We start from the raw sequence: 24496 nt of genomic DNA on the forward strand, positions 1-24496 counted from the left end.
ATTACTAGTAAAAAAAAAATTAATAAAAATGTCATAAAACTATCCCCTATTTTGTAGATGCTATAACTTTTGCGAAAACCAATCAATAAACGCTTATTGTGATTTTTTTTACCAAAAATATGTAGAAGAATACGTATCAGCCTAAACTGAGGAAAAAAAAATGTTTTTTTATATATTTTTTGGGGATATTTATTATAGCAAAAAGTATTTTTTTCAAAATTGTCGCTCTTTTTTTGTTTATAGTGCAAAAAATAAAGACCGCAGAGGTGATCAAATACCACCAAAAGAAAGCTCTACTTGTGGGAAAAAAAGGACGTCAGTTTTGTTTGGGAGCCAGGTCGCATGACTGCGCAATTGTCAGTTAACCTCCCTGGCGGTTTTCCCGAGTGTGGCTCGTAGTTAAATTTCAGCACCATTAGCGGTAACCCCGAGCCACACTCGGGATTGCATTGCAGGATCCTGGTTCGGTATACTTACATTGTCCCCAGGATCCTGCGATGTCCCCCCATTGTGTCCATGGGCTCTGTCCTCCGCCCGATGCCTCTGTGTGCCAGGCTCCATTCCCTGCGAGCGTCGCGACACACGGGGGCAGAGCCTGGCAGCAAATTCAAAAAAGTGTAAAATCATAATACATACAGTACATTGTAATCTTACAGATTACATTACTATATGAAATTATTTCACATCCCTTTTGTCCCCAGTGCTTTGTCCAATGCCCTGCATATAGTTTTACATGATATATACTGTTCTTTCTGCCTGGAAACTTGAGATTGTCCATAGCAACCAAAAAAGTGTCCCTTTACGTCAAAAGTGGTTTTAGACCAGCTAGAAAACAGCGATAGTAAATTAGAACACTTGCAGAATTGAGCGATAGTGAATCGTGGGGAAATTAATTTTATTATTATTATATTATTATTTTTTATAATTTTTATATTTATTTATTATATTATAATTTATGATTTGTGTTTCAAACTTCACCATAGCCGGGATATTTACTAGACTCTTGGCGGACAGATTTGAGTGTGTTATTCCTAAGAATTACAGGCCTACAATATAAAACGCCAAATTTCTATGCAAAATAATTTACTGCTTTGAGACGTAAAAATCTGACATAATCATACCGCCAGGCAGGTTAAAGCGATGCAGTGCCGAATCGCAAAAAGTGCTTTGGTTGGCCAGCCAAATGGTCTGGGGCTGAAGTGGTTAATTGAACAAGCTGAAGTTAGAAGCTGATTGGCTACCACGCACAGCTGCACCAGATTTTACACTTTCCAGTTTTAGTAAATCAACCCCAGTGTTCTTGCCATTCGCTTTGAGAAAATGGCACTGTTTCTAAAAAAGGAGTTGTGGAGTTAATTTACTACCTGTAAATTGACTGCTAACTTTGCAAGGAAAGTTGCACTTTGCAAGAGAGTTTTCCCCAAAGCTTAGTGAATATGGTGGAAAAAACTTACATGCAAGAAAAAAAAGCATAATTTTTGTTCGAACATTATTGAATAATGGAAGTCATCAAATCTTCTTCAGCTCTGGGGCAAATTTCCTTGCAAAGTGAAACCTTGCATTGTGAGCAGTCTGTTTGCCATTCACAAATCAACCTCTGTATGTCATCTCTCTATAGTCTTGAAAATGAGGCCATAAAAAGTTCTCCACAATATGGAAGCCAAGTAGTAATGGAAGCTGTAGAACACTGCCCAGGGTTTTCAAAATTACCGCATTTATTGGTGTATAACACGCACAGGCGTATAACACGCACCCCAATTTTATGAGGGAAGTTTGAGGAAAAAACTTACATTTTAAATAAAGAACTTTGAAGCAAAATTAGGGTCACAGCTCATCAATGCACCCTGCTCAGTGCCCACCTGCAGCCAATAAATTGACCAACCATCTGCAGCCTCACCTTTCCCATCTGTAGCACTAACTCTCGGTGGAGCTGCTGGTTTAAATGGGTCTGTTACCTTCACCTTGCTTCCCTCTGTTTCACCAGCACCGGGTCTAGGGGTTCCGTTGAGTTTACTGCCAGACGACACACGCACCAACACTGGAGTACGTTTTCAATGCTTTATTGAACAGTCAAACTTTAGGAAGTAGCAGGAAAGAGACGGAAAAGGAAACTTTCAGGAGAAACTCAAATATCTACTTACAAGATCTTAGCGACAAATGTCCCGGTAGAATTCAGATAATTATGTGGAATGCGCTCCCCTCATGGGATGCACTCTTTGCTCGTCTGGATAGGCCTCTCTCACCGGTCCAGCAGCCAGCACGCAGCACGAACCAAAGTCTCTGCCACAGACTTACTTGGGGGGGGTAAATCTGCACGATCCTCTGCCACAGGATGTATCAGATTTTCTGCAGTGAACAGTCAGTCACAGTGCCTGAACCTTTAAGCTGAACCAGCGACACTATGCTGTATAATTACTTCTTTTGGATACATCCTGCAACCGAGTCACCAGGCCCCTCTATAGACCAGCACGCTGCGTGATCTCTCCAAGACGGGTCCTCCCCTGGGATCTCCTCGGCTGTCCAGCTTCGTCACACAGGACCGACAGCTCAGGACCATTCCTCGGCCGCGGTGGTAGGCCCTAGATAAGCCTCCGGACCCACCCCTGCGCCGTATCATTGTGGGCCTCCCGATCGGAGGACCACGAGGTAGCTCCTTAACGCATACCTGTCGGCCAGGAGGGCCAGCAGGTGCTTGAAAAACGAACCCTAGAACATGTCGCCTGTCCCATAAATACCCCCTTCCGAGAATGCAACTTGGAGGACCACCTCCACCGAGCTTGTCTCCGAGACAGAGGAGCATCTATACACTTCGACACGTTGCCCTTCCAACACTGACTAATGGTAACAGCGACACCCACCGGTCAGCACAGAAGCACACACAACGTCAGCCAAGCTGGAACAGAAGCGAACTTTTACCTTCCTAACACACAATTTACTAAATTTACCTAATCTGCGGTAGATTGAAAATCTACCAGCGCTACACATCATTGCAGCCTCGCCAATATTGGATTATCCCTGCTGTCTCCAAGGAAAAAGGAGGAGCGAGCGCTGCTGAATTACACAGAGCCGCAATCTCCTGTGTACCCGGTGCTCCGTCACTCACAGCCACGCCTCCTGGCCGTGCTCATATGATAGACAGAACAGTGGCCCAATGCGGGGCCAGGAGGCGTGGCTGTGCATGACGAAGTACTGGGTACACAGGAGATCGTGGCTCTATGTACAGTAATTCAGCGACGCTCGCTCCTCTTCCTTCAGAGACAGCAGGGATCGGTGTATAACATGCACCCACGTTTTCCCCTTATTTTAAATGGAAAAAAGTGTGTGTTATATGCCGATAAATACGGTACTACTGGCCAGTTATCAAAAAAATATGTTTCTTTGTTCTCACCAGTGTCCTGATAATGCAGGAGAACAGGGGTGCACCCCTGTCAGCTATGGACTCTGCTTTGGTCTTCATGACATCAGGACCCTTTACCACTGGAGCATGGGGGATAAGAAGCTTCAGGGAAGGAGTGAAAGGTCTGATAAGTAAATCATATTTTTTGTTCCCCTAGATCAGTGATGGCGAACGTTGGCACCCCAGATGTTTTGGAACTACATTTCCCCTGATGCTTAACTACACTGCAGAGTGCATGAGCATCATGGAAAATGTAGTTCCAAAACATCTGGGGTGCCAACGTTCGCCATCACTGGCCTAGACCAAAACAAGCAACTAGAGTAGTTGTAAACCCTTACAGATACCCAATGATGTGACTGGGCTCAGGTGATACAAAGACATGAATCAAATCCTCCTACATAAGTTGTACCTTTTTATCTGCAGTTTTTCTCTTCTCTATAGCCGTTCAAAATCCAGCATTTATACAGCCTCTCTGAGTTGTGAGAAAAAAGGGTGCGGAGAGCTGAAGTTACACTTTGCAGAGCTCAGTAAGGAGAGCTCTGAGAGCTGACTGGAGGGAAGAGACACACCCCCTTCACACAGTACACAGGAACAGAGCTGAGGATGTCAATCAGCTGGAGCTGAACCTTCAGTCACCTTTTTTCTCTTGGTGTCAGGAAAACTTGTCAGAAGTGATTCATACTGATAGCAGAGGAACGAAGTAACAGGCAGAAATGACACTTAGGCTGGATTCACACCTATACAGTTTTAGTGCTTTTTGCATTTTGCAGATTTGCACTACAGAACGTGTTCCATAGGAAACCATGTAAGATGGACTGTAGTGCAAATCTGCAAAATGCAAAAAACACTAAAACTGCATAGGTGTGAATCCAGCCTAAGTGCTCTTAACTGAGACAAGTACATACTATAGAGGGATATGCTTTGTTCATATTTCATATCTGAGTTTTACAACCACTTTAGCCCTTGCAGTGCAGGCACAGCCCCACTGCAAAGGATAATTTTTTAGTTGCCTGCAAATTGGGCTATACATTTTTGGGCTTTTTCTCCTCAACTCTTCTCATATCCATTTTTTTTCACACACATTTAATACACATTGTTTATGTTTACATGGATATACTAGGTTTTTTTATATCCTAATTATAGTCATATGCCCATTCCGATACACCAGTATATTTTTTTCATGGATCTCTTGGTGTCTCTCTTGGTGTGATATATGTTATTTCAACAATAGATTGACCTTTTCATAAATACCCAATACATTTATGTATAAAAAATATATTCTTTATATAACCCGTTGTGAATTGCCAGCTGTGTTACCATTAAGATCTGAAGTTCTACTTGAGTGCTTGCATGTGTACCCGACATTGATGGGTATCACTCCCTCAGTTCCGGGTGTATTTTCAGGCAGCCTTGACCCTTAACACCTTATGCCAATATCCTGAGCTGATTTGTGAGTACATTCTACATAAGGCATCGTTTGAACACTTTTTCAAATTTATCTGTCAATGATTCAATTATATTGCGATTCATATACTTCTATAGATACGCCAGTTGCACCTGCTCCTGAAGAAGTGAATTGGACTCCACGAAACGCGTCGAGCACGATCAGATGCAATTTTTCTGCATCAACTATGCGTATAAATATCTGTTTTTCTACATCAATTTTTATTCATATGTATCAATAATGTAATATCAACTGTATCCCTCGTGCAATCAGCTCTCAATTGTATATGTTTGTATTAGTTGCTATGGTTAAAGTTTAACATCTTATATTTATTTTTACCACATGAATTGCTGCAATTATGATGTACAAATGTGAACAAACCCCATGGTAATTTATATTGGGATTTACCTACTATTATTACACACCTCATTCAAAGTCCCAACCTTTTTTTTTCTTTTAAATGAATCAGGGATGGAGGCACATTTTATATGTGCCTCATTTAAAGTCCCAAACTTTCTCCTTTCTTTGAATAGTAGGGAAGCATTAACTTCCCTGCCAGGTTTTTTGCTGTCTGTTTATCATTGGAGAAATTTTCTTTAATATCCTATTCCAGAGATGCAACAGAAATTTGAAAAAAAAGAGAAATTCAGGTTAATCTTCTCTTAAGCCTCATACACACAATCGGGATTTTCCGACGGGAAATGTTCGATGACAGGCTGTTGGCGGAAAATCCGACCATGTGTATGCTCCATCGGACAATTGTTGTCGGATTTTCCACAGACAAATGTTGGATCGAAGGTTATAAAATTTTCCGCGGACAAATGTCTGTTGTCGGATTTTCCGAGCGTGAGTACACAAGTCCGTCGGACAAAAGTCCAAAGTACAAACACGCATGCGCGGAAGCAAGGATGAGCCAGAAGCGGTCGGTCTTGTAAACTAGCATTTGTAATGGAGAATTAACATTCGTGACGTGGCAAATTATGAAATTTCGAAATGCAGCGCACAATTCTCTTCTTTAATGGGATAATAATGAAGCTGCTTTGCTGGTGATACTGATGGAGTTATTGCAAACAAATTTTCAAAGGCTTTTTTTTCTAGTGATATCAAGAATAATATTATTATGCTTTTTTTTTTTATTTGGGCAAGTTACCACAACACCATTATCCCGTACTTTTTAAGATCAAAGATACAACTATGTTGGTGTCCCTTGTCAATTTTACATTGTATTTTTTAAATGCAACTGCCTACTCCCAAACTGAAGTAAAACACATAACCAAGTATTATTCTCCACAATTTTTTTTATTGTGCATTAAAAAAAGAAAACAAATAAAATTAGACATGATATCTGCCAATAGAACTTAACCAAAAAGTGCATTCTATGCATCCAAAAATATAGAAAATATACCAAATCAAATCATCATTATTCAACCAAAAAAACAATGTCAATGCAATAACTCCAAGGCCAATAATAAATAACACGTTATCTCCTCCGATTCTGCAACATGGCTGGTTGACAAACGGCTGTTCAGAAACAAACTGAAAAGCGCGAAATGAAAAGCTTGAATCAACACTCACCAAACTTCTACTAACACGAAATTAGCAGAAGGAGCCCAAAGGGTGGCGCTAAAGAGCTGAAAAACAACGTAGTACGTCACTACGTTCGTATTTGTTGGCTGACAATTTCTTGCCGTTTGTATGCAAGACAAGATTGGGCCAACGCCCTTCGGACAAAAGTCCACGGTTTTGTTGGCCAACAATCCGATCGTGTGTACGAGGCTTTAGACAGATTTCCCCATTTATTCTCACCACCCTAAAATTTAGGATGTTCCCTCATTTTCTAGGGGGACAACGGTCACTGGTACAAATAGAGGGGTGAATCTTCTCAATGGGGACACACAGCAATTTTACAAAGGATCTAACTTTATCCAAGAAACAAAAAAAAAAGTTTTTCCTAGAGATAACTTTAAATCAAGACCTTCTGGGGTTTTCATTTGTATGCTGCCTTCTGATCAGGTTGTTTCATGCACAATACAGACAAGCAATGACACCAAGCCTGCGATGGTGAAGCCCATACCGTGGAACCTTGCATTACGAGCATAATCCGTTCCAGGAGAATGCTTGTGATCCAAAGCACTCGCACATCAAATTGAGTTTCTCCATAGAAGTCAATAAAAATGAAAATAATTTGTTCTGCATTGACTTCTATTACATGCAATACTGCATGTGGCCAGAGGTGGGGGGGGGGTGCTGGAGAGCCTCAGAAATACTCGGGGACAACTCGGCTGAACTTAAAAACCCTTGGAAAGGCTCGAAAACTCTCGGGAACGGAGTATTTCTGAGTGTTTCCGAGTATTTCTGAACGGCTCCAAACCGTTCCGAGTGTCACGGCGCCCCCGCCCCCCTGGCCAAATGCGGTACTGCACACCCCATTGGCTTGAATCCTGTTCGTTTTGCGAGACAACACTCCCAAACCGAGTCAGAATTTTAAAAAAAAAGTTGCTCGTCTTTCAAAACGCTCGTTAACCGCGTTACTCGTAAACCAAGGTTCCACTGTATAAAGCACACAGCTTTCATTCCTGTTCAGAGTCTTTGTTTCATAATATATTCATCAGTCACTGTACTGGGTTCACAGAGTGGTGCATCTCAGTTGCATAAATATATTTATATCCTAAACACAGAAAGAACGACGTAATAGGGAAGTGGTAAGCCCGACCAGACGAAACACCAAGTCTGTATCAATATAAACACAATGAAATATTAATGATAGCTTCCATTTAATTTATATTACCAAAACTAGATGTGAAGCTGAGGTCATCGATTGTCTTTACGCCACATTATCCTGTGTATCCCAGCAGGGAGGGAATCAGAAAAAGAACATTATAGTTCATGAACAACCCAGATCCTTCTCCAGAATCTCAGTCTGGTCCCACTGGTGATCATCAGCAATCAGGCTTTGTCAGGTATAGAAATGGATTGGATTATTGAACATGCGCTGCAGACGTCTCTGAGTGCTTAACCTTTGACACCAGATTTTGACATATGGTGGGGGCAACTGATATTTGGTTGACGCCAATTCAACTGTGTGACGTGTGCTGTCTGCTATTAGAAATGTTGAATTATAAATGATGAGTATGTTGCTCCTAAGTGTGGCAGTCATGTTAGCAATCGCAAAAAGAAAAAAAACATGGCAAAAGAAGAAAAAAAGTTAAAATGTATCTGAAGACAAAACGTTTTTTTTTTTTTAAAGTGTTACTAAACCCACAACAGTAAAATCATTCTGTATATGCAGTAAAGCATGCTTGTTATACTCACTGTGGAACCTAAGAGGTTAATCCTCCACATTGTGTAAAAGGCAGTTTGGTCCTGTCTTCTATGATCCTCCCCTTTTTCCACAGTCCCCAATCCATCTCCTGATAGTACAGAGCCCTACGGGGCACTCTGCACGTGCTCAGTTTGGTGTGTATTGCTAAAGAGTTTTTTTTGGGGGGGGGGATCGGCACAGGGCCAATCAGCACTGTCCAAATAGAGGGCCAGGGGTCCTGCTGCCTAATAGGACAGTCAGAGGAGAATGAAAACTCCTCCTACAAGCTTTAATCAGTGCGCGGCCGGACACTGATCAAAGTCACAAGACTGCTATATACTGCTGATAAGAAAAGGCATTTAGCAGTTTATATTTACTACAATAATTGCATTTCTATGTTCTGTGTACTGTGGGAGACCAGATATAGTGAATGCAGGGTCTTAGGTTTAGTAACACTTTAAATAGAATGTCGAACTGTTAAAGCTGAACTCTAGGTAGATAAAAAGACACACAATATTGCAGCTCTGTAATTATTAGTATTTAATTAAAGCAGTTCTAAAGGCAGAAGGTTTTTTTTTTTTTTTATCTTTAAGCGGTAGTAAACTGTTTTGTTTTTTTATGGAACCTGTAAGGTAAAGCCATAATGTGCTAGTATGCATCACATACTAGCACATTATGTGAAACCTACCTTAGAACGTAGCAGCCCTCCAGCGACAAACTGTCACCCCTGACAAGTCCTCCATCTTAACCTGGTCTTCTTTCCGGGTTCGTGGATTCCGGTTGTGTGACTGGCCAGAGCCGCAATGACATCAGTCCTGCACATGTGCGCGGGAGCCGGCGTTTATGGCACAGGATTCTGAAGACATGGCCCGGGTGGCCATTTTGTCAAAGCACATGCGCCAGCAACGTCACCGGCTGCATTAACAGTAAATATCTCCTAAACGGTGCAGGTTTAGGAGATATTTACAGTACATAAAAGGTAAGCCTTATTATAGGCTTACCTATAGGTACAAATTATGCATGGGAGTTTGCTCACACATTAATGCATTCTATGCATTAAGATAAAAAACCTTCTGTCTGCAGCTCCCCCTCCCCCAATAATTACAGGAGCCCCATCTCGATACAGCATCTTTGCAGGAGAGCCTCAGCTGCCGGGATTCTCCCTCCTCACCGGCTGAGACAGCAGCGGGCGCCATTGGCTCCTGATGCTGTCAATCAAAGTCAGTGTGTCAATGAGGAGAGAGAGTGGGCAGGGCCAAGCCACAGCTCCATGTCTGAATGGACACAGAGCAGCGTCTTGGCTCGGGTGCCCCTATAGCAAGCTGCTTGCTGTGGAGGCAGGAGGCAGAGGCCCGGAGTGCCAGCGATGGACCCGAAAAAAGCAGGATTGGGGCTGCTCTGTGCAAAAATCACTGCATAGAGCAGGTAAGTATGACATGTTTGTTATTCTTAAACTAAAAAAAACCAAGCCTTTAGTATCATTAAATGTATTTTTGTTTTATTTCAAACAGTGTAAGTATCTGAATTTGACCTGGTAACACATTCTGGCAGTCTCTGTACAGAATTGGACTGTGATAGGAAATAGCAGCACAAGGAGGAGCCAATCATTTCATGTGCTGGCAAGAAGCATGCTGATAGAAGGAGAGAGAGAGAGCAGAGTGACAGAAAGAGATGAGCTCATCACAGTGCTGCTTCTCCTTTCACTGTCCAGTCACAGCTTGAGGGGTCCTGAGTTTAGTGGAAGTGGGTTGAATGATGCTGGCCATCAGATTGGGCACAATTATCGTCAAGAATCGTTATCGCGATCTTGACTAAAGTGTTTTTTACAATTCTTTCTATGCAAAGAATTCTCTCTGCTCTTCTGAAGCCCTCAAAAGAAAGGAAAAGAAAAACTGGGCAGTCTGCCAAGAATCAAAACATTCTTTATCAGTTGAATTTAAGTGTAAACATTGTAACAATTTGTCAATGGAATAGACTTCCTGTGTAAGTGAAAAAAGTTTAACCACTTAAACACTAAACCTTTTTCTGACATTTGTTGGTTTCAAGTTAAAATCACTAAAATCATTTTTTTGTTGCAAGAAAATTACTTAGAACCCCCAAACATTACATATATTTTTTTAGTAGACACCCTAGAGAATAAAATGGTGGTTGTTGCAATATTTTATGTCACACTGTATTTGTGCAGCGGCCTTTCAAATGCAATTTTAATTTAATTTTTTTTTTTCATTTTAATTTTAGCATTATAAAGAAGACAATAATGCGCTGCATTAAACAATCACAGAATTTGCAGCGTGAGGAATGTGCTAGCTCCATTATGAACGCCAGTTTTACCAGACCGATTGCTCCCGTCTCGTACTTGCTTCAGAGCATGCGTTGTTTTTGGTCCGTCGGAACAGCATACAGACGAGCGGTTTTCTCGATAGGAACTGGTTCCGGCGGAAAGATTTGAAACATGTTCTATTTCTAGGTCCGTCGGAATTTTCGACACAAAAGGTCCGATGAAGGTCCGATGAAGCCCACACACGATTGGAATGTCTGACGGAATCGTTCCGTCTGATCTTTTCTGCCGGAAAGTCTGCTCGTGTGTACGCGGCATTAGGGAACCATCACTAAATGGTGGCCTGCGGTGACCCAGACAAAGTGACAGTCCTATGCAGACCACCAGTCAGCCTATCCTCAGTGCAGGTTCCCCTCCTCTGCTAAAAGCAACAGTGTAAATAAAAAAAATAAAAAATTGAAAGTGCCCTCATCCCCCCCGTACTAGCACGTAAACAGCGATTGTCTCACAAATGTGAGGTATTGCCACGAACATCAGATCATGGGCAGTAATTCTAGCGCCAAACCTTCTCTGTAGATACAAAGTGATAACCTGTAAAGGTTTTTAAAATGTCCCCTATGGATAGTAAAATTTATGTCGTTTGTCGCCATTGTGCGGGCGTGCGGCAATTTTAAAGCGTGGCATGTTTGGTATCTATTTACTCAGAAAGGAAGACCAACTTGTTTAGGAGGAAAGCCGTGCCACGTCCAATAGTACATAAACACAAGAAAAGGTTCCCCTAGGTGGACTTTCCCGGCACTTGCATAACAGAGAAAATTAGAAATAGAAATTATAATACATCATAAAAGGATATATATTTTATTCAATTGGAAAATACAAATATTAAAAACAAAGTGGATATCATCGGTAACAAAGCAGTACTACTTAGTAAACACATTGAACAATCAAGCAATAGGCAATGGTGAAAAGAAACCAGAAAACTCTTTTCAAGCCCGACGCGTTTCGGGGTGTTTAATGTTTCTAGGGTCCTTCTTCAGGGGCATGGTCGAAAAGAGGGGTTCATCTGAGTATATTGAAAAAAATATAAGAATAAAAGTGTGTAGACAAGAGTCAAATAATGCAAAAGTTGTCAGTGGATATCCAATTGGGGGTTTAAATGATCCATTGATCACCTACCTGGAAAAGTTCCGTTAACTGCTTGTGGGAAGAAGTTTAAAACGAAAAGCCACTGAGAAAGAGCAGGGTGTAGATGGGCAATTAGGATGTAGTGGGTATAAGTGCTAATATTAGATGGTATAAGCTGCAGGAAGGTAGGCAGCAATCTCCATAGAGGAGTATGGCACTGTGCCCATCCCGCCCGACCCGGGCATGCGCAAGCCAGAGCGGTATGCTGAGGTCACAGGAAGGCGCCCCTACAAATGAAAGAATTAAGGTACCTTAACAGGGATTCAATGTGTGTAAATAGATAAATGCAAAAATGACAGACCAAATAAGTATATAAAGAATATGTATCTATATTTTATATTAAAGTGCTAACTGTCAAGTTTACACATATAAATAAAAAATAGTAAAAGTAGTGCAACAGGAGAGGGACTAAATGTAAGTTAAAGGATCATATACCTTATAAAAAACTGGGGTAATAAAAATATGTATATATATGATAATTATTGAAACGGATTAATACATAATGGAAAAAATTCCTAATTAGAGATGTATAATGAGAAAATATATGTTCAAATGAGTACATACATCGTAAGAGATTTTATGGTTAGAAAACTAGAGTACTTTGGACAGAATTGGCATAATGGTACCATGACGTCCCTGGCTTCCCGGTGGCATGGGGGGCACGGTCACAGGGCTGGAGGTGCACGCGCCTGCCACGTCACCGAGGAGCTGATGCGCGTGCCCGGCGGCCGCAATTTTCCGCCGGGCACTCGCGAACGCTCGTTACAGAGCAGGACCATGGATCTGTGTGTGTAAACACACAGATCCACGTCTTGTCAGGGGAGAGGAGACCGATCGTGTGTTCCTATCCCCTTACAGTTAGAATCACTCCCTAGGAAACACATTTAACCCCTTGATCGTCCCCTAGTGTTAACTCTTTCCCTGCCAGTGACATTTACACAGTAATCAGTGCATTTTTATAGCACCCATCACTGTATAAATGTGAACGGTCCCAAAATTGTGTCAAAAGTGTCCGATATGTCCGCTGCAATGTCACAGTCACGATAAAAAAAAAAAAAAAATCGCAGATCGCCACCATTAATAGTAAAAAAGAAAAAAAAATTATAAAAATGACATAAATCTATCCCCTATTTTGTAGGCGCTATAACTTTTGTGTAAACCAATCAATATACGTTTATTGCGATTTTTTTTAACAAAAAATATGTAGAACAATACATATCGGCCTAAACTGAGGCAAAAAATCGTTTTTGTTTCTTTTTTTAAATTGGGATATTTATTATAGCAAAAAGTAAAAGATGCTGTGTTTTTTTCAAACTTGTCGCTCTTCTTTTGTTTATAGCGCAAAAAATAAAAACCGCAGAGGTGACCAAATACCACCAAAAGAAAGCTCTATTTGTGGGGGAAAAAAACGATCATTTCATTTAAGTGCGACGTCGCATGACCGCGCAATTGTCATTCAAAATGTTACAGCGCTGAAAACTGAAAATTGGCCTGGACAGGAAGGGGGTGAAAATGCCTGGTATTGAAGTGGTTAAAAAAAAAATTATATAATTTTGGGGGTTTCTGACTAATTTTCTAGCACAAAAAAGGGATGGTTTAATTTGAACAAAGTGCCAGAAATGGCCTCGTCTGCAAGTGATTAAAAATAAATATTAACCGCTTGGCGCCCGCCCCATAGCACATTTTCCTGCTACAGGGCAGCCGCGCTGCGCAGAATCACATATATATATATATATATATATATATATATATATATATATATATATATATATGTGATTCTGCATGGGTATTGGGCACGAGTGAGCGCCACTGGTCGCTTGCTCCTGCTGTGATTTTACATAGCTGGAGCTTGATCATTGGACCCGATGCCTGCTGGTTGTTAGATACACTGACAGAACAGCAGTCTGCCTATGTAAAGAAGGCAGATTGTCGTTCTGTGATTACAGAAGGCATGGATCCTTTGTTTCTGTAAAGCAGGGACACCGATCTATGCCCTCCACTAGTAAAAGCACCTCCCCACTACACTGAAACACCAGCTAGGCACACAATTAAATGTGTTTCGGGGGACGGAGGACTCCCCCCCTTCATCAGGGCTGCTAATAGAAGTAATTCTGGAATGATCCTGTTAGAGGGAGCACAAGGATGTCCAAGCCGCTGGCTGTGTGTTCAGAGGCAAAAAAAAATGGCCTGGTCATGAAGGGGGAGGGGGGTAAATTTTCTGGAGCTGAAATGGTAAATATAAATAATTGTGTGGGGGGGAAAGAGTTTGTTTTTTTCCAGCAACCAGCATGTGTTGGGAGTGTCACTTACAGGGAGAGCATGCAAACTCCATGTAGATGTGTCCTGCTGGAACCTGGGACCCCAGTGTCGCCCAGCCTGCTCCTGTGTGTCCTATGGCAGTGTGGGAAGAAGTGTCACCGCTGTGATGAGTGCAGGCAGGTAGAGGTGTGTGCTGTGTGCGGGATAGGAGGAGGTGGGCGTAGTTTGAGTGACGGTTGCCAGGACGACGGCCGGTCTTGCACAGCGCAGGCCCCGCCCCCAGTCCCCCAATGGTGCTCCCAGCTCCGGGGCCGGGACGTTGCTGGCAGAGTTTTGCAGTAGTGGAGAAGTCACGTTGTTCTCCGTTTACACTTAGAGAGAAGAAAAAAAAAAAGCACAGAGGAAAGGAGAGGAGCTCCTAATGATCGCTGCGTGGCCGATGGAAACCTGATCGGACAGAGGGGAGGACTTTGTTTTTTTTTTTTTTAAACAGAAGGGGGGTGAGGGGAGAAAATGTCTTCCCCTTCCAGCGGGATAGAAATCAAGCAGGAGGATGTGCTGGACGGCGCGGTGTTCTCCATGGATCCCGGGGCAGGAGAGGAGGACGAGGAGGCGGTGAAGGGTGAGGTGTCCCCCCCGTACACTCTGGCCTTCTCTCCGGAGCACGTCGCCTGTGTGTGCGAAGCTCTACAACAAGGCGGCGACCTGGACAGACTGGCCCGCTTCTTGTGGTCTCTTCCCCACAGCGACCTACTACGTGGCAACGAGAGCATCCTGAAAGCCCGGGCTCTGGTGGCCTTCCATCAGGGCCGCTACCAGGAGCTCTTCTCCGTCCTAGAGAGTCACAACTTCGAGCCCAGCAACCACGCCGCCCTCCAGGATCTCTGGTACAAGGCGCGATACAACGAGGCGGAGCGGGCCCGGGGGAGACCTCTGGGGGCTGTAGACAAATACCGGCTCCGCAGGAAGTTCCCCCTTCCCCGTACTATATGGGACGGAGAGGAGACCGTCTACTGCTTCAAGGAGAAGAGCCGCAACGCCCTCAAAGAGCTCTACAAACACAACCGATACCCATCGCCTGCCGCCAAGAGGAACCTCGCCAAGATCACCGGACTCTCCCTCACCCAGGTCAGCAATTGGTTCAAGAACCGGAGACAGCGGGACCGGAACCCCTCCGAGGCGCACTCCAAGAGGTCAGTACTCGTCTCCCCCATACTCCTCTCCACTCCATACTCATCTCCCCTTCCCCTGCACTCCAAGAGGTCAGTACTCGTCTCCCCCATACTCATCTCCACTCCACACTCATCTCTACTCCCCTTCACTCCAAGAGGTCAGTACTCGTCTCCATACACTTCTCCACTCCATACTCCTCTCTACTCCCCTTCACTCCAAGAGGTCAGTACTCGTCTCCATACTCATCTCCACTCCATACACTTCTCTACTCCCCTTCCCCTGCACTCCAAGAGGTCAGTACTCGTCTCCATACTCCTCTCCACTCCCCTTCCCCTGCACTCCAAGAGGTCAGTACTCGTCTCCCCCATACTCCTCTCCACTCCATACTCCTCTCCACTCCCCTTCCCCTGCACTCCAAGAGGTCAGTACTCATCTCCATACTCCTCTCCACTCCATACTCATCTCCCCTTCCCCCGCACTCCAAGAGGTCAGTACTCGTCTCCATACTCCTCTCCACTCCATACTCATCTCCCCTTCCCCCGCACTCCAAGAGGTCAGTACTCGTCTCCATACTCCTCTCCACTCCATACTCATCTCCCCTTCCCCTGCACTCCAAGAGGTCAGTACTCGTCTCCATACTCATCTCCACTCCATACTCCTCTCCACTCCCCTTCCCCTGCACTCCAAGAGGTCATTACTCGTCTCCATACTCCTCTCCACACTCCTCTCTACTCCCCTTCCCCTGCACTCCAAGAGGTCAGTACTCGTCTCCATACTCCTCTCCACTCCATACTCATCTCTACTCCCCTTCCCCTGCACTCCAAGAGGTCAGTACTCGTCTCCATACTCCTCTCCACTCCATACTCATCTCTACTCCCCTTCCCCTGCACTCCAAGAGGTCAGTACTCGTCTCCATACTCCTCTCCACTCCATACTCATCTCTACTCCCCTTCCCCTGCACTCCAAGAGGTCAGTACTCGTCTCCATACTCCTCTCCACTCCATACTCATCTCTACTCCCCTTCCCCTGCACTCCAAGAGGTCAGTACTCGTCTCCATACTCCTCTCCACTCCATACTCATCTCTACTCCCCTTCCCCTGCACTCCAAGAGGTCGGTACTCGTCTCCATACTCCTCTCCACTCCATACTCATCTCTACTCCCCTTCCCCTGCACTCCAAGAGGTCAGTACTCGTCTCCATACTCCTCTCCACTCCATACTCATCTCTACTCCCCTTCCCCTGCACTCCAAGAGGTCAGTACTCGTCTCCATACTCCTCTCCACTCCATACTCATCTCTACTCCCCTTCCCCTGCACTCCAAGAGGTCAGTACTCGTCTCCATACTCCTCTCCACTCCATACTCATCTCTACTCCCCTTCCCCTGCACTCCAAGAGGTCAGTACTCGTCTCCCCTTCATACTCCTCTCCACACTCATCTCTACTCCCCTTCCCCTGCACTCCAAGAGGTCAGTACTCATCTCTATACTCCTCTCCACTCTCCTCTCCTTCCCCTGCACTCCAAGAGGTCAGTACTCATCTCCATACTCCTCTCCACGCCATACTCATCTCTACTCCCCTTCCCCTGCACTCCAAGAGGTCAGTACTCCTCCCCACTCCATACTCACCTCCATACTCCTTCCCCTGCACTCCAAGAGGTCAGTACTCCTCTCCATACTTTTCTCCACTCCATACTACTTCTCTCCTTCCCCTGCACTCCAAGAGGTGAGCTACCTACCCCAGACTACATAGTACTCCTCTCCCCCTGTAGCTACATACTACACCCCCCACTCTGCTCTACTCCTTTCCCCTGTGCTTCCCGGCCACTCTTCTCTATTCCCCCCCCATACTCCTCTCCACACTACTCCTCTCTTCCCCTGCACTCCAAGAGGTTAGCTACCTACTCCGGACACCTCTCCATTCCATACTACTCCTCTCCTTCCCCTGCACTTCCAAGAGGTGAGCTACCTACCCTGCACACCTCTCTATTCCTTCATACTCCTCTCCCCCACTCTTCTCCTTCCCCTACACTCCAAGAGGTGAGCTACCTACCTTGGACTACATAGTTCTCCCCTCCCTGTGCTTCCCCTGCACTCCAAGAGGCAAGTTACCTACCCCTTCCCCCCCTCTCCTGCCCTCCTCCAGACACCCAACTCCACCATACTCCTCTCCTTCCCCTGCACTCTTCTCTCCCACTCTGCTGTACTCCTCTACTCCCCCTGTGCTTCCCCTGCACTCCAAGTGGTGAGCTACCCCAGACTCCTCTCTACTCCATACTACTCTCCTTCCCCTGCACTCCTCTACACTCCTTTCCCCCACTCTGCTGCACTCCTCTCCTCCCCCTATACTCCAAGAGGTGAGCTACCTGGCACTCTTCTCTACTCCATAGTACTCTTCTCCTTTCCCTAGACTTTTCTCTACTCCTCCGGACACCTATCACCCCCTCCCCTGTACTCCCCATCTCCTCCATACTCCTCTTCCTTCCACACTTCTCTCCTCTCCTGTACTTCCCTTTACCCTTTTTTTTCCCCCATCATACTCTTTCCCTTCTGTACTCCCCCCCCCCCCCCCCCCCACCCCACCCCCACCATACTCCTCTCCTCCATTGTGCTGCAATATGGCGGCGGGACCCAACTTTCCTGTAGATGAAGCCGGTGTCCAGGCATGGGGTGTGATAATGACAGAGTCAATCATTGACTGGGATCCTGGAGGAGAAGCATGGCGAGGAGCGAGGAGCGAGGAGGGAGCTGCATGTGTTTTGAAACTTGATTCTGGCCTGGCTGGGCTCGGCTTTCATTGAAATGTTAAAGAGACGAAGACTCCTTGTGTGCCGGGCACAGCCTCCTCTCCCTGCCGGGCACAGCCTCCTCTCCCTGCCGGGCACAGCCTCCTCTCCCTGCCGGGCACAGCCTCCTCTCCCTGCCGGGCACAGCCTCCTCTCCCTGCCGGGCACAGCCTCCTCTCCCTGCCGGGCACAGCCTCCTCTCCCTGCCGGGCACAGCCTCCTCTCCCTGCCGGGCACAGCCTCCTCTCCCTGCCGGGCACAGCCTCCTCTCCCTGCCGGGCACAGCCTCCTCTCCCTGCCGGGCACAGCCTCCTCTCCCTGCCGGGCACAGCCTCCTCCGCCTGCCTCTTCCTGCCGGGCACTTCTCTACTGGGAAGTAGATGTGGACTTTGGTTGGATGTTTGACTCTGGGATTGGATTTATGAGTACTTTGTTTGGGTAGATGGATGTGGCCCTTTTGTTTGTTTTCACTGGCCCTGGGGGGCAAACTTGTCTCCGCTAAAATCAGTGATAGGGCATTATTCCTCCCACTGACACTGATAGGGCACCAATCCACTAACACCAATATTAGGACACTATTCCTCCCACTGACACCAATATTAGGACACTATTCCTCCCACTGACACCAATATTAGGACACTATTCCTCCCACTGACACCAATATTAGGACACTATTCCTCCCACTGACACCAACGATAGGGCACTGTATCTTCCGCTAACACAGATACTGGGGGACACTCCTTCCGCTAACCCCCAGTATGGGGGGGCACTGCTCCTTCCTCTCAGTGTTAGAGGAAGGAGCAGTGCCCACCCATACTGGGGGTTAGCGGAAGGAGTGTCCCCCAGTATCTGTGTTAGCGGAAGATACAGTGCCCTATCATTGGTGTCAGTGGGAGGAATAGTGTCCTAATATTGGTGTTAGTGGATTGGTGCCCTATCAGTGTCAGTGGGAGGAACACTGTTCCTTCCGCTAACCCCCGATATGGGGGGCACTGCTCCTTCCGCTAACTCGGATATTGGGGGGTGCACTGTTCCTTCCGCTAACCCCCGATATGGGGGGCGCACTGTTCCTTCCGCTAACTCGGATATTGGGGGGTGCACTGCTCCTTCCGCTAACCCCGATATGGGGGGGCACTGCTCCTTCCGCTAACCCCCGATATGGGGGGCACTGTTCCTTCCGCTAACCCCCGATATGGGGGGCACTGTTCCTTCCGCTAACTCGGATATTGGGGGGTGCACTGCTCCTTCCGCTAACCCCGATATGGGGGGGCACTGCTCCTTCCGCTAACCCCGATATGGGGGGGCACTGCTCCTTCCGCTAACCCCGATATGGGGGGGCACTGCTCCTTCCGCTAACCCCGATATGGGGGGGGCACTGCTCCTTCCGCTAACCCCGATATGGGGGGGGCACTGCTCCTTCTGCTAACCCCGATATGGGGGGGGCACTGCTCCTTCTGCTAACCCTGATATGGGGGGGGCACTGCTCCTTCTGCTAACCCCGATATGGGGGGGGCACTGCTCCTTCCGCTAACCCCGATATGGGGGCGCACTGTTCCTTCCGCTAACTCGGATATTGGGGGGGCACTGCTCCTTCCGCTAACCCGAACTATTCCTCCCACTGGCACCAATGATGGGGCACTTTTCAAAAACGCCAATATTCCGCCTATTGACATCTGTGATGTGTCACCTTTTCTCCTATTGACACCAACAATGGGGGGTAATTTCTCCCACTGACCACAGTCCAGCCTCCCTTTTATTTTTCTGCATGATGTTTGTATTGCACTGCTGAAGAATAAGACACTTTAGCTGAGAAGAGTGACAGATTTGCTGTTTATATGGATCAGGCCGTCCTCTCCAGCACCCGGAGGGGGGTTGGGATCTGAGATTGCAGAGTGTTAGAACAGATGTGAGTTTGTTCCCTCAGTTGTCAGTCCTGTAGGAATGGTACCTGATGTACATGTCTGAAGTCCAGAAGGATTTAAATATATCTAAAGCCAACATACATTTTTTTTGAATGGTGTACTGTAGACAATCGTGAAAACCCAGGTTTTATTTCCCATTTTCCTTCACTTCCTGTCCTGCTGACACAATAGGAAGTGGGCAAGAGCCTCTCTTAAACGGTTGTCACCAGAATAAATGTCGTCATTGGAAGGTTTTAATCTCTTCCTGTTCTGGTGACAACTTTTTTTCCCCACTTAATGATGTTCTAGGATTCACTGAGGTCTTCAGAAAGAGGGTGCATGACTTCCTCGAGATGCGGAATTGGATTTGATGGGGTGGTTTTTTACAACACTGGGAAGGGCTCCTCCTTAGGAAGTGTGTGGCTGATGAGGGTGACAACACTGCAGTGAATACATTGCAGGCCCCACAGCATTGTCACCCTCCTAGAGTAGGTTCTGAGGGCTGAAGAGATAACCAAGTATTTTTTATTTATTTTTTTTTATTATTATTTTGTTTAGGAAGAATCAATATTTTAAGTGTAATTCTGCATTTAGACTCCGTTTTTATTGGCAGAATGATTTGGAGTCTTTTTGGCTATAGTTACCCTACCTAAGTGCAACGAAGTTCCCTCTACCTAATCATTTCCCTATGATAACACAGGAGAGGGGAAGGACAGAAAGCTATAATATGTTTTTTACCTTAAATGCAGGGGATGTATTAAAGCAGAGTAAACAAAAGTAATTTAAAGTGAGCAGCTAAAAGTACTATAGCCGCTGACTTGTAATGTTAGGACACTTACCTGTCCATGGATCCCGCTATACCGGCACCCCAGCCGATTTTCCGATCGGGTCTCGGCTGCTGCCCCCGCCATTCGTGGTAGGGGAAACCGGTACCGGCAGTCGGTAGTGAAGCCTTTTGGCTTCACATCCAGTACCCTACTACGCTGCACTTTTCTAACTGGCCCAGCAGCAGAGGAAGGAGGAGGGGGCCGAACTTTCAAGGGACGTCACCACGGCGCAGTCTTCTAGAAGTGGGGATGGGTACTTGCCAAAAACAGGTGCCCGTTCCCTCCCCTCTCAAAGGTGCCAAATGTGGCACTGTAGGGGGGAGGAAGCAGATAAACGGAGATTCTACTTTTGGTGGCACTCCGCTTTAATGCAGGGGATGTATTAAAGTGATATTAAAGGTTCTGCGTTTGTTATTTAAAAAAAAAAATGTTTTACTTCCCTGCTGTGTGCGATGGTTTTGCCCAGAGCAGCCTGTATACTCCTCTTCTCAGGTCCCCTGCCGGCACTTGTGGCTCCTGCCTAGTGCCCCCATAGCAAGCAGCTTGCTATGGGGGCACCCGAGCAGGCTTGCTCCATTGTGCCCATTTACAGGTGGAGTGTGCCTCGGCCCTGCCCCCACTCTCTCTCCTCATTTGACTCACTGGCTGTGATTGACAGTAGCGGGAGCCAATGGCTACTGCTGCTGTCTCAGCCAATGAGAAGGGAGAGCAACTGCTCTGGAACAGAATGCTGGATCGAGATGGGGCTCGGGTAAGTATTCACTTCACACAGAAGGTTTTTTTACCTTCATGCATAGAATACATGAAGGTAAAAAAAAAAAAAAAATTGAGCCTTTACAATCACTTTAAAGTAAGAACCACTCTAAAATGCTGCATTCTGGGATGTGTGACATGGGCATCACAAGATGTAGTGAGGGCAATCCCATGTTATCCAGTAAGTTCACCTAGTGGGCAAATATTATATAAAAAAAAAGTATTTTTTGCTGGATTTGTGCACATTTGTGGTGTTTGTATTGCATTGCTGAAGAATAGGGCATTTTAGCTGTGAAAAGTGTCAGATTTTCTGCTGGTTGATCAGGCCGTCCCCTCCAGCAGGCAGAGGGGGGGGGGGGGGTTGAGATTTTGCTGGGATCTGAGATTGCAGAGTGTTAGAACAGATGTGAGTTTGTTCCCTCAGCTGCCAGTCCTGTAGGAATGGTACTTGATGTACACGTCTGAAGTCCAGAAAGTTTCAAACTTTTTTTCTTTGTTTAATAAACTGACCATATACATTACAATTTATTTGTGTAATCTCCTATAAGCTAGAGCTGTTGGACCCCAGAGCTACATAGGAGGGTCTTAGTAGCTCAGTTGTGATTTGAGCGTCATTGGAGAATAATCCTTATGTGGAACAAATGACTACTAAGGCCCCTTTCACATGGGCAATCCTATCGTTTTTTCAGGCGGTCCTGATCGCACCCTCCATTCTCTTCCATGGAGTGGGGGTGTCTGCTCACAATCACCGCCATCCGATCTTGTCCGCCAAAAACAGACAGGTGGAGGTCCTATTCGCCATCCGTCTGGGTGGATGGCATCAGATGGAAATTGGCAGGCGGTCCATTTCCAAACAGATTTCCCCATAGAGGAGAGCAGGACTGTGTCAGACACGGATCTGTCATCCGCCATGCTTAGTGGCGAGATCCCCCGCTGAACAAGAGGCTTCCGCTTCACAAAGGCACCTGTGTAAAAGGGTCCTATAGAGTGACTTACACAAGTAGCATTTTGTAGCAGTCCTGGTTGATGTGCAGTCATGGGAGATGTATCTCTTTCATATGCAACTTGTGACACTTGTTTAGTTTATTTCCTACATGACTGTGTGCTCCATCTATTTAATGATCAGTTGCTACTTTTTAGAGATTTTTAGTAACCCACCTGAGATAGTTGCTAATGTCTGTGAATCTCTAGCACAGGGGTGTCAAACTCCATATAATTGCAGGTCCCTTCAGCATTATGAATACCCTCAAAGGGCCGGTTGTATTTGTAAGACAAGATGTCCAGAGCACCCCCCCCCCCCCCCCCCCCCTAGAGTTGTCACCTCATCCCTTTAAACCTGGACACATATAAATTACACGGATTCTGAGGCTAATTTATTGCAGATAAGGCACCAAGTCAATTTAATTACCATGTTAATCAGCCACAGAACCTGTGTAATTCATATGTGTTCGGGTTTAAAGGGATGAGGTGGCAACCCTCAAGAGCCCCCCCCCCCCCCTCTTAAATCGGATGTCAATAGCCCCCCCCCCCCCTCCTCCTCCTTGCATCGGATGTCAAGAGCCCCCCCCCCCCTTACATCGGATGTTAAGAGCTCCCCACCTTCCCTTACATCACACGGGGGCTGGATTTAGAGGCGGAGATAAGGGAGGGGGTGCTGCTTCTGCACAGAGAAGAGCAGGATCTGGAGGAGGAGTTCTGTTGTCCTCGCAGCTGATACAAGATGGATGTGAAGATGGCAGAAGGAGGTGCAGGAGAGGTGTGGGAGCCACATGAAATGGCCTGGTGGAGCTGAATGGTACTTTAAAAGCTTCTACAAAGCTTGCTGAAAGCTCAGCAAATACTCTGTCAAAGCTTGCTGTTCATACTACTCTTATACAAGCTGAAGGCTGTGTATGACGGCCCATAGAAGCACTATCAGCTGCTCTCCTGAACTGTAAAGCTCTGATGTAAGTAGCTGTGTGTTAGCATGGACTACATGCTACTTCCAGATTGGTGATTCAGCAGTTTTAGCTTCATTGATTCAGAGCAAGTGTATGAATCGGAGGGAAAGGCTGCTTTCACCAGAGCCTTATCACACAGGTGCCTATGGCAGATACCATCTCTTCTTGTCATGTTTGACTTGAAGGACTTCTTGTAGATTAGCTGCTCTTTCATTGTGTCTGGGTGCAAGGTCCAGGGCCACATTGCTCAGGGATTTTGAGGCTTTGCAGGGGGTTGGTAGTTGTCTTCAGGCAGAAAATCACTTATCTCTACAGGTTTCTGACTGGTTTGGCCTGCCAGGTGGAGGTGACAGGTTCTTCCAGCGGAAGGCTAGGCCCTTCCCTGCTCTTCTCTCTTACTTTTTTTTTTTTTTTTTTCATCACCTCCCATTTACTGAACTTCATAAAGAGAACTTGCCCACAGGCATTTTTTTTTCTCGAAAGGCGGAGAATGTATACTGCTTGCTGTGAAGCATTGCAGGCATGTGCACAAAGGGCCAAGGGATGAGTCTGACGTATAAGTAATTATGGTTTATGATCATATTTATCTTCACGAGACTCTTAGCGCAATGAATACCTTTTTGGAGGCTCATGATTTAAGGAAATGCTAAGAGCGGTGATATGCAGCAACCGTTAGCCATAAAGATTTCATCCATCTCTAGACCGAAACGGTGCAATGAAAGAATTCTAATAGGTTGCTATGGCTTAATGAGCTTTGCATACTGTATTTTCTCTTCCTCTAATGCCGAGTACACACAATCGGAAATTTCAGCCCGCAAAAGACCGATGAGAGTTTTTCGGGGAAAATACGACCGTGTGTATGCTCCATCGGTCTTTTGCTGGCCGAATTTCGGCCAGCAAAAGATTGAGAGCACGCTCTCAATTTTTTGGTCGGGAAATGTTCCTATCCGAAAATGCAATCGTCTGTGGCAATTCCGATGCTCAAAATCCCTACGCATGCTCGGAAACAATTCGACGCATGCTCGGAAGCATTGAACTTCATTTTCTCGGCTCGTCGTAGTGTTGTACGTCACCGCGTTCTTGACGGTCGTAATTTCAGCGAACTTTTGCGTGACCGCGTGTATGCAAGGCAAACTTGAGCAGAATCCCGTCGGAAAGGCCATCATATCTTTTTCCGATGAGGAAACCGATCGTGTGTACGCGGCATAAAGATAAAATAAAGCATTTGCGTGTATTACATATTTGGATTGAAACAT

The 24496-nt window shown here is 45.8% G+C and overlaps 1 protein-coding gene and 1 long non-coding RNA gene across 3 annotated transcripts in view; one reads left to right on the forward strand and one right to left on the reverse strand.

Annotated features, from left to right (window-relative positions):
* Nucleotides 1–11255: 11255 nt before the first annotated feature.
* Nucleotides 11256–14166, reverse strand: LOC141117063 (uncharacterized). The gene is made up of 2 exons (XR_012237086.1): nucleotides 13916–14166; nucleotides 11256–11832 (listed from the first exon to the last, which is right to left on the reverse strand). It is a non-coding gene; the product is annotated as an uncharacterized lncRNA (long non-coding RNA).
* Nucleotides 13685–24496, forward strand: part of SIX4 (SIX homeobox 4) — a 78424-nt gene continuing 67612 nt past the window's right edge. The window contains exon 1 of one of the 2 annotated variants that reach the window (XM_073609664.1): nucleotides 13685–15057. In XM_073609664.1, coding sequence (XP_073465765.1) covers nucleotides 14378–15057 — 680 coding nt within the window. In that variant the 5' untranslated portion in view covers nucleotides 13685–14377. The remainder of the gene's footprint in view (nucleotides 15058–24496) is intronic. The other variant, XM_073609665.1, reaches the window with a different exon arrangement.

Source organism: Aquarana catesbeiana, linkage group LG13, assembly GCF_042186555.1.
Source record: "Aquarana catesbeiana isolate 2022-GZ linkage group LG13, ASM4218655v1, whole genome shotgun sequence".
Lineage (NCBI taxonomy): Eukaryota > Metazoa > Chordata > Amphibia > Anura > Ranidae > Aquarana > Aquarana catesbeiana.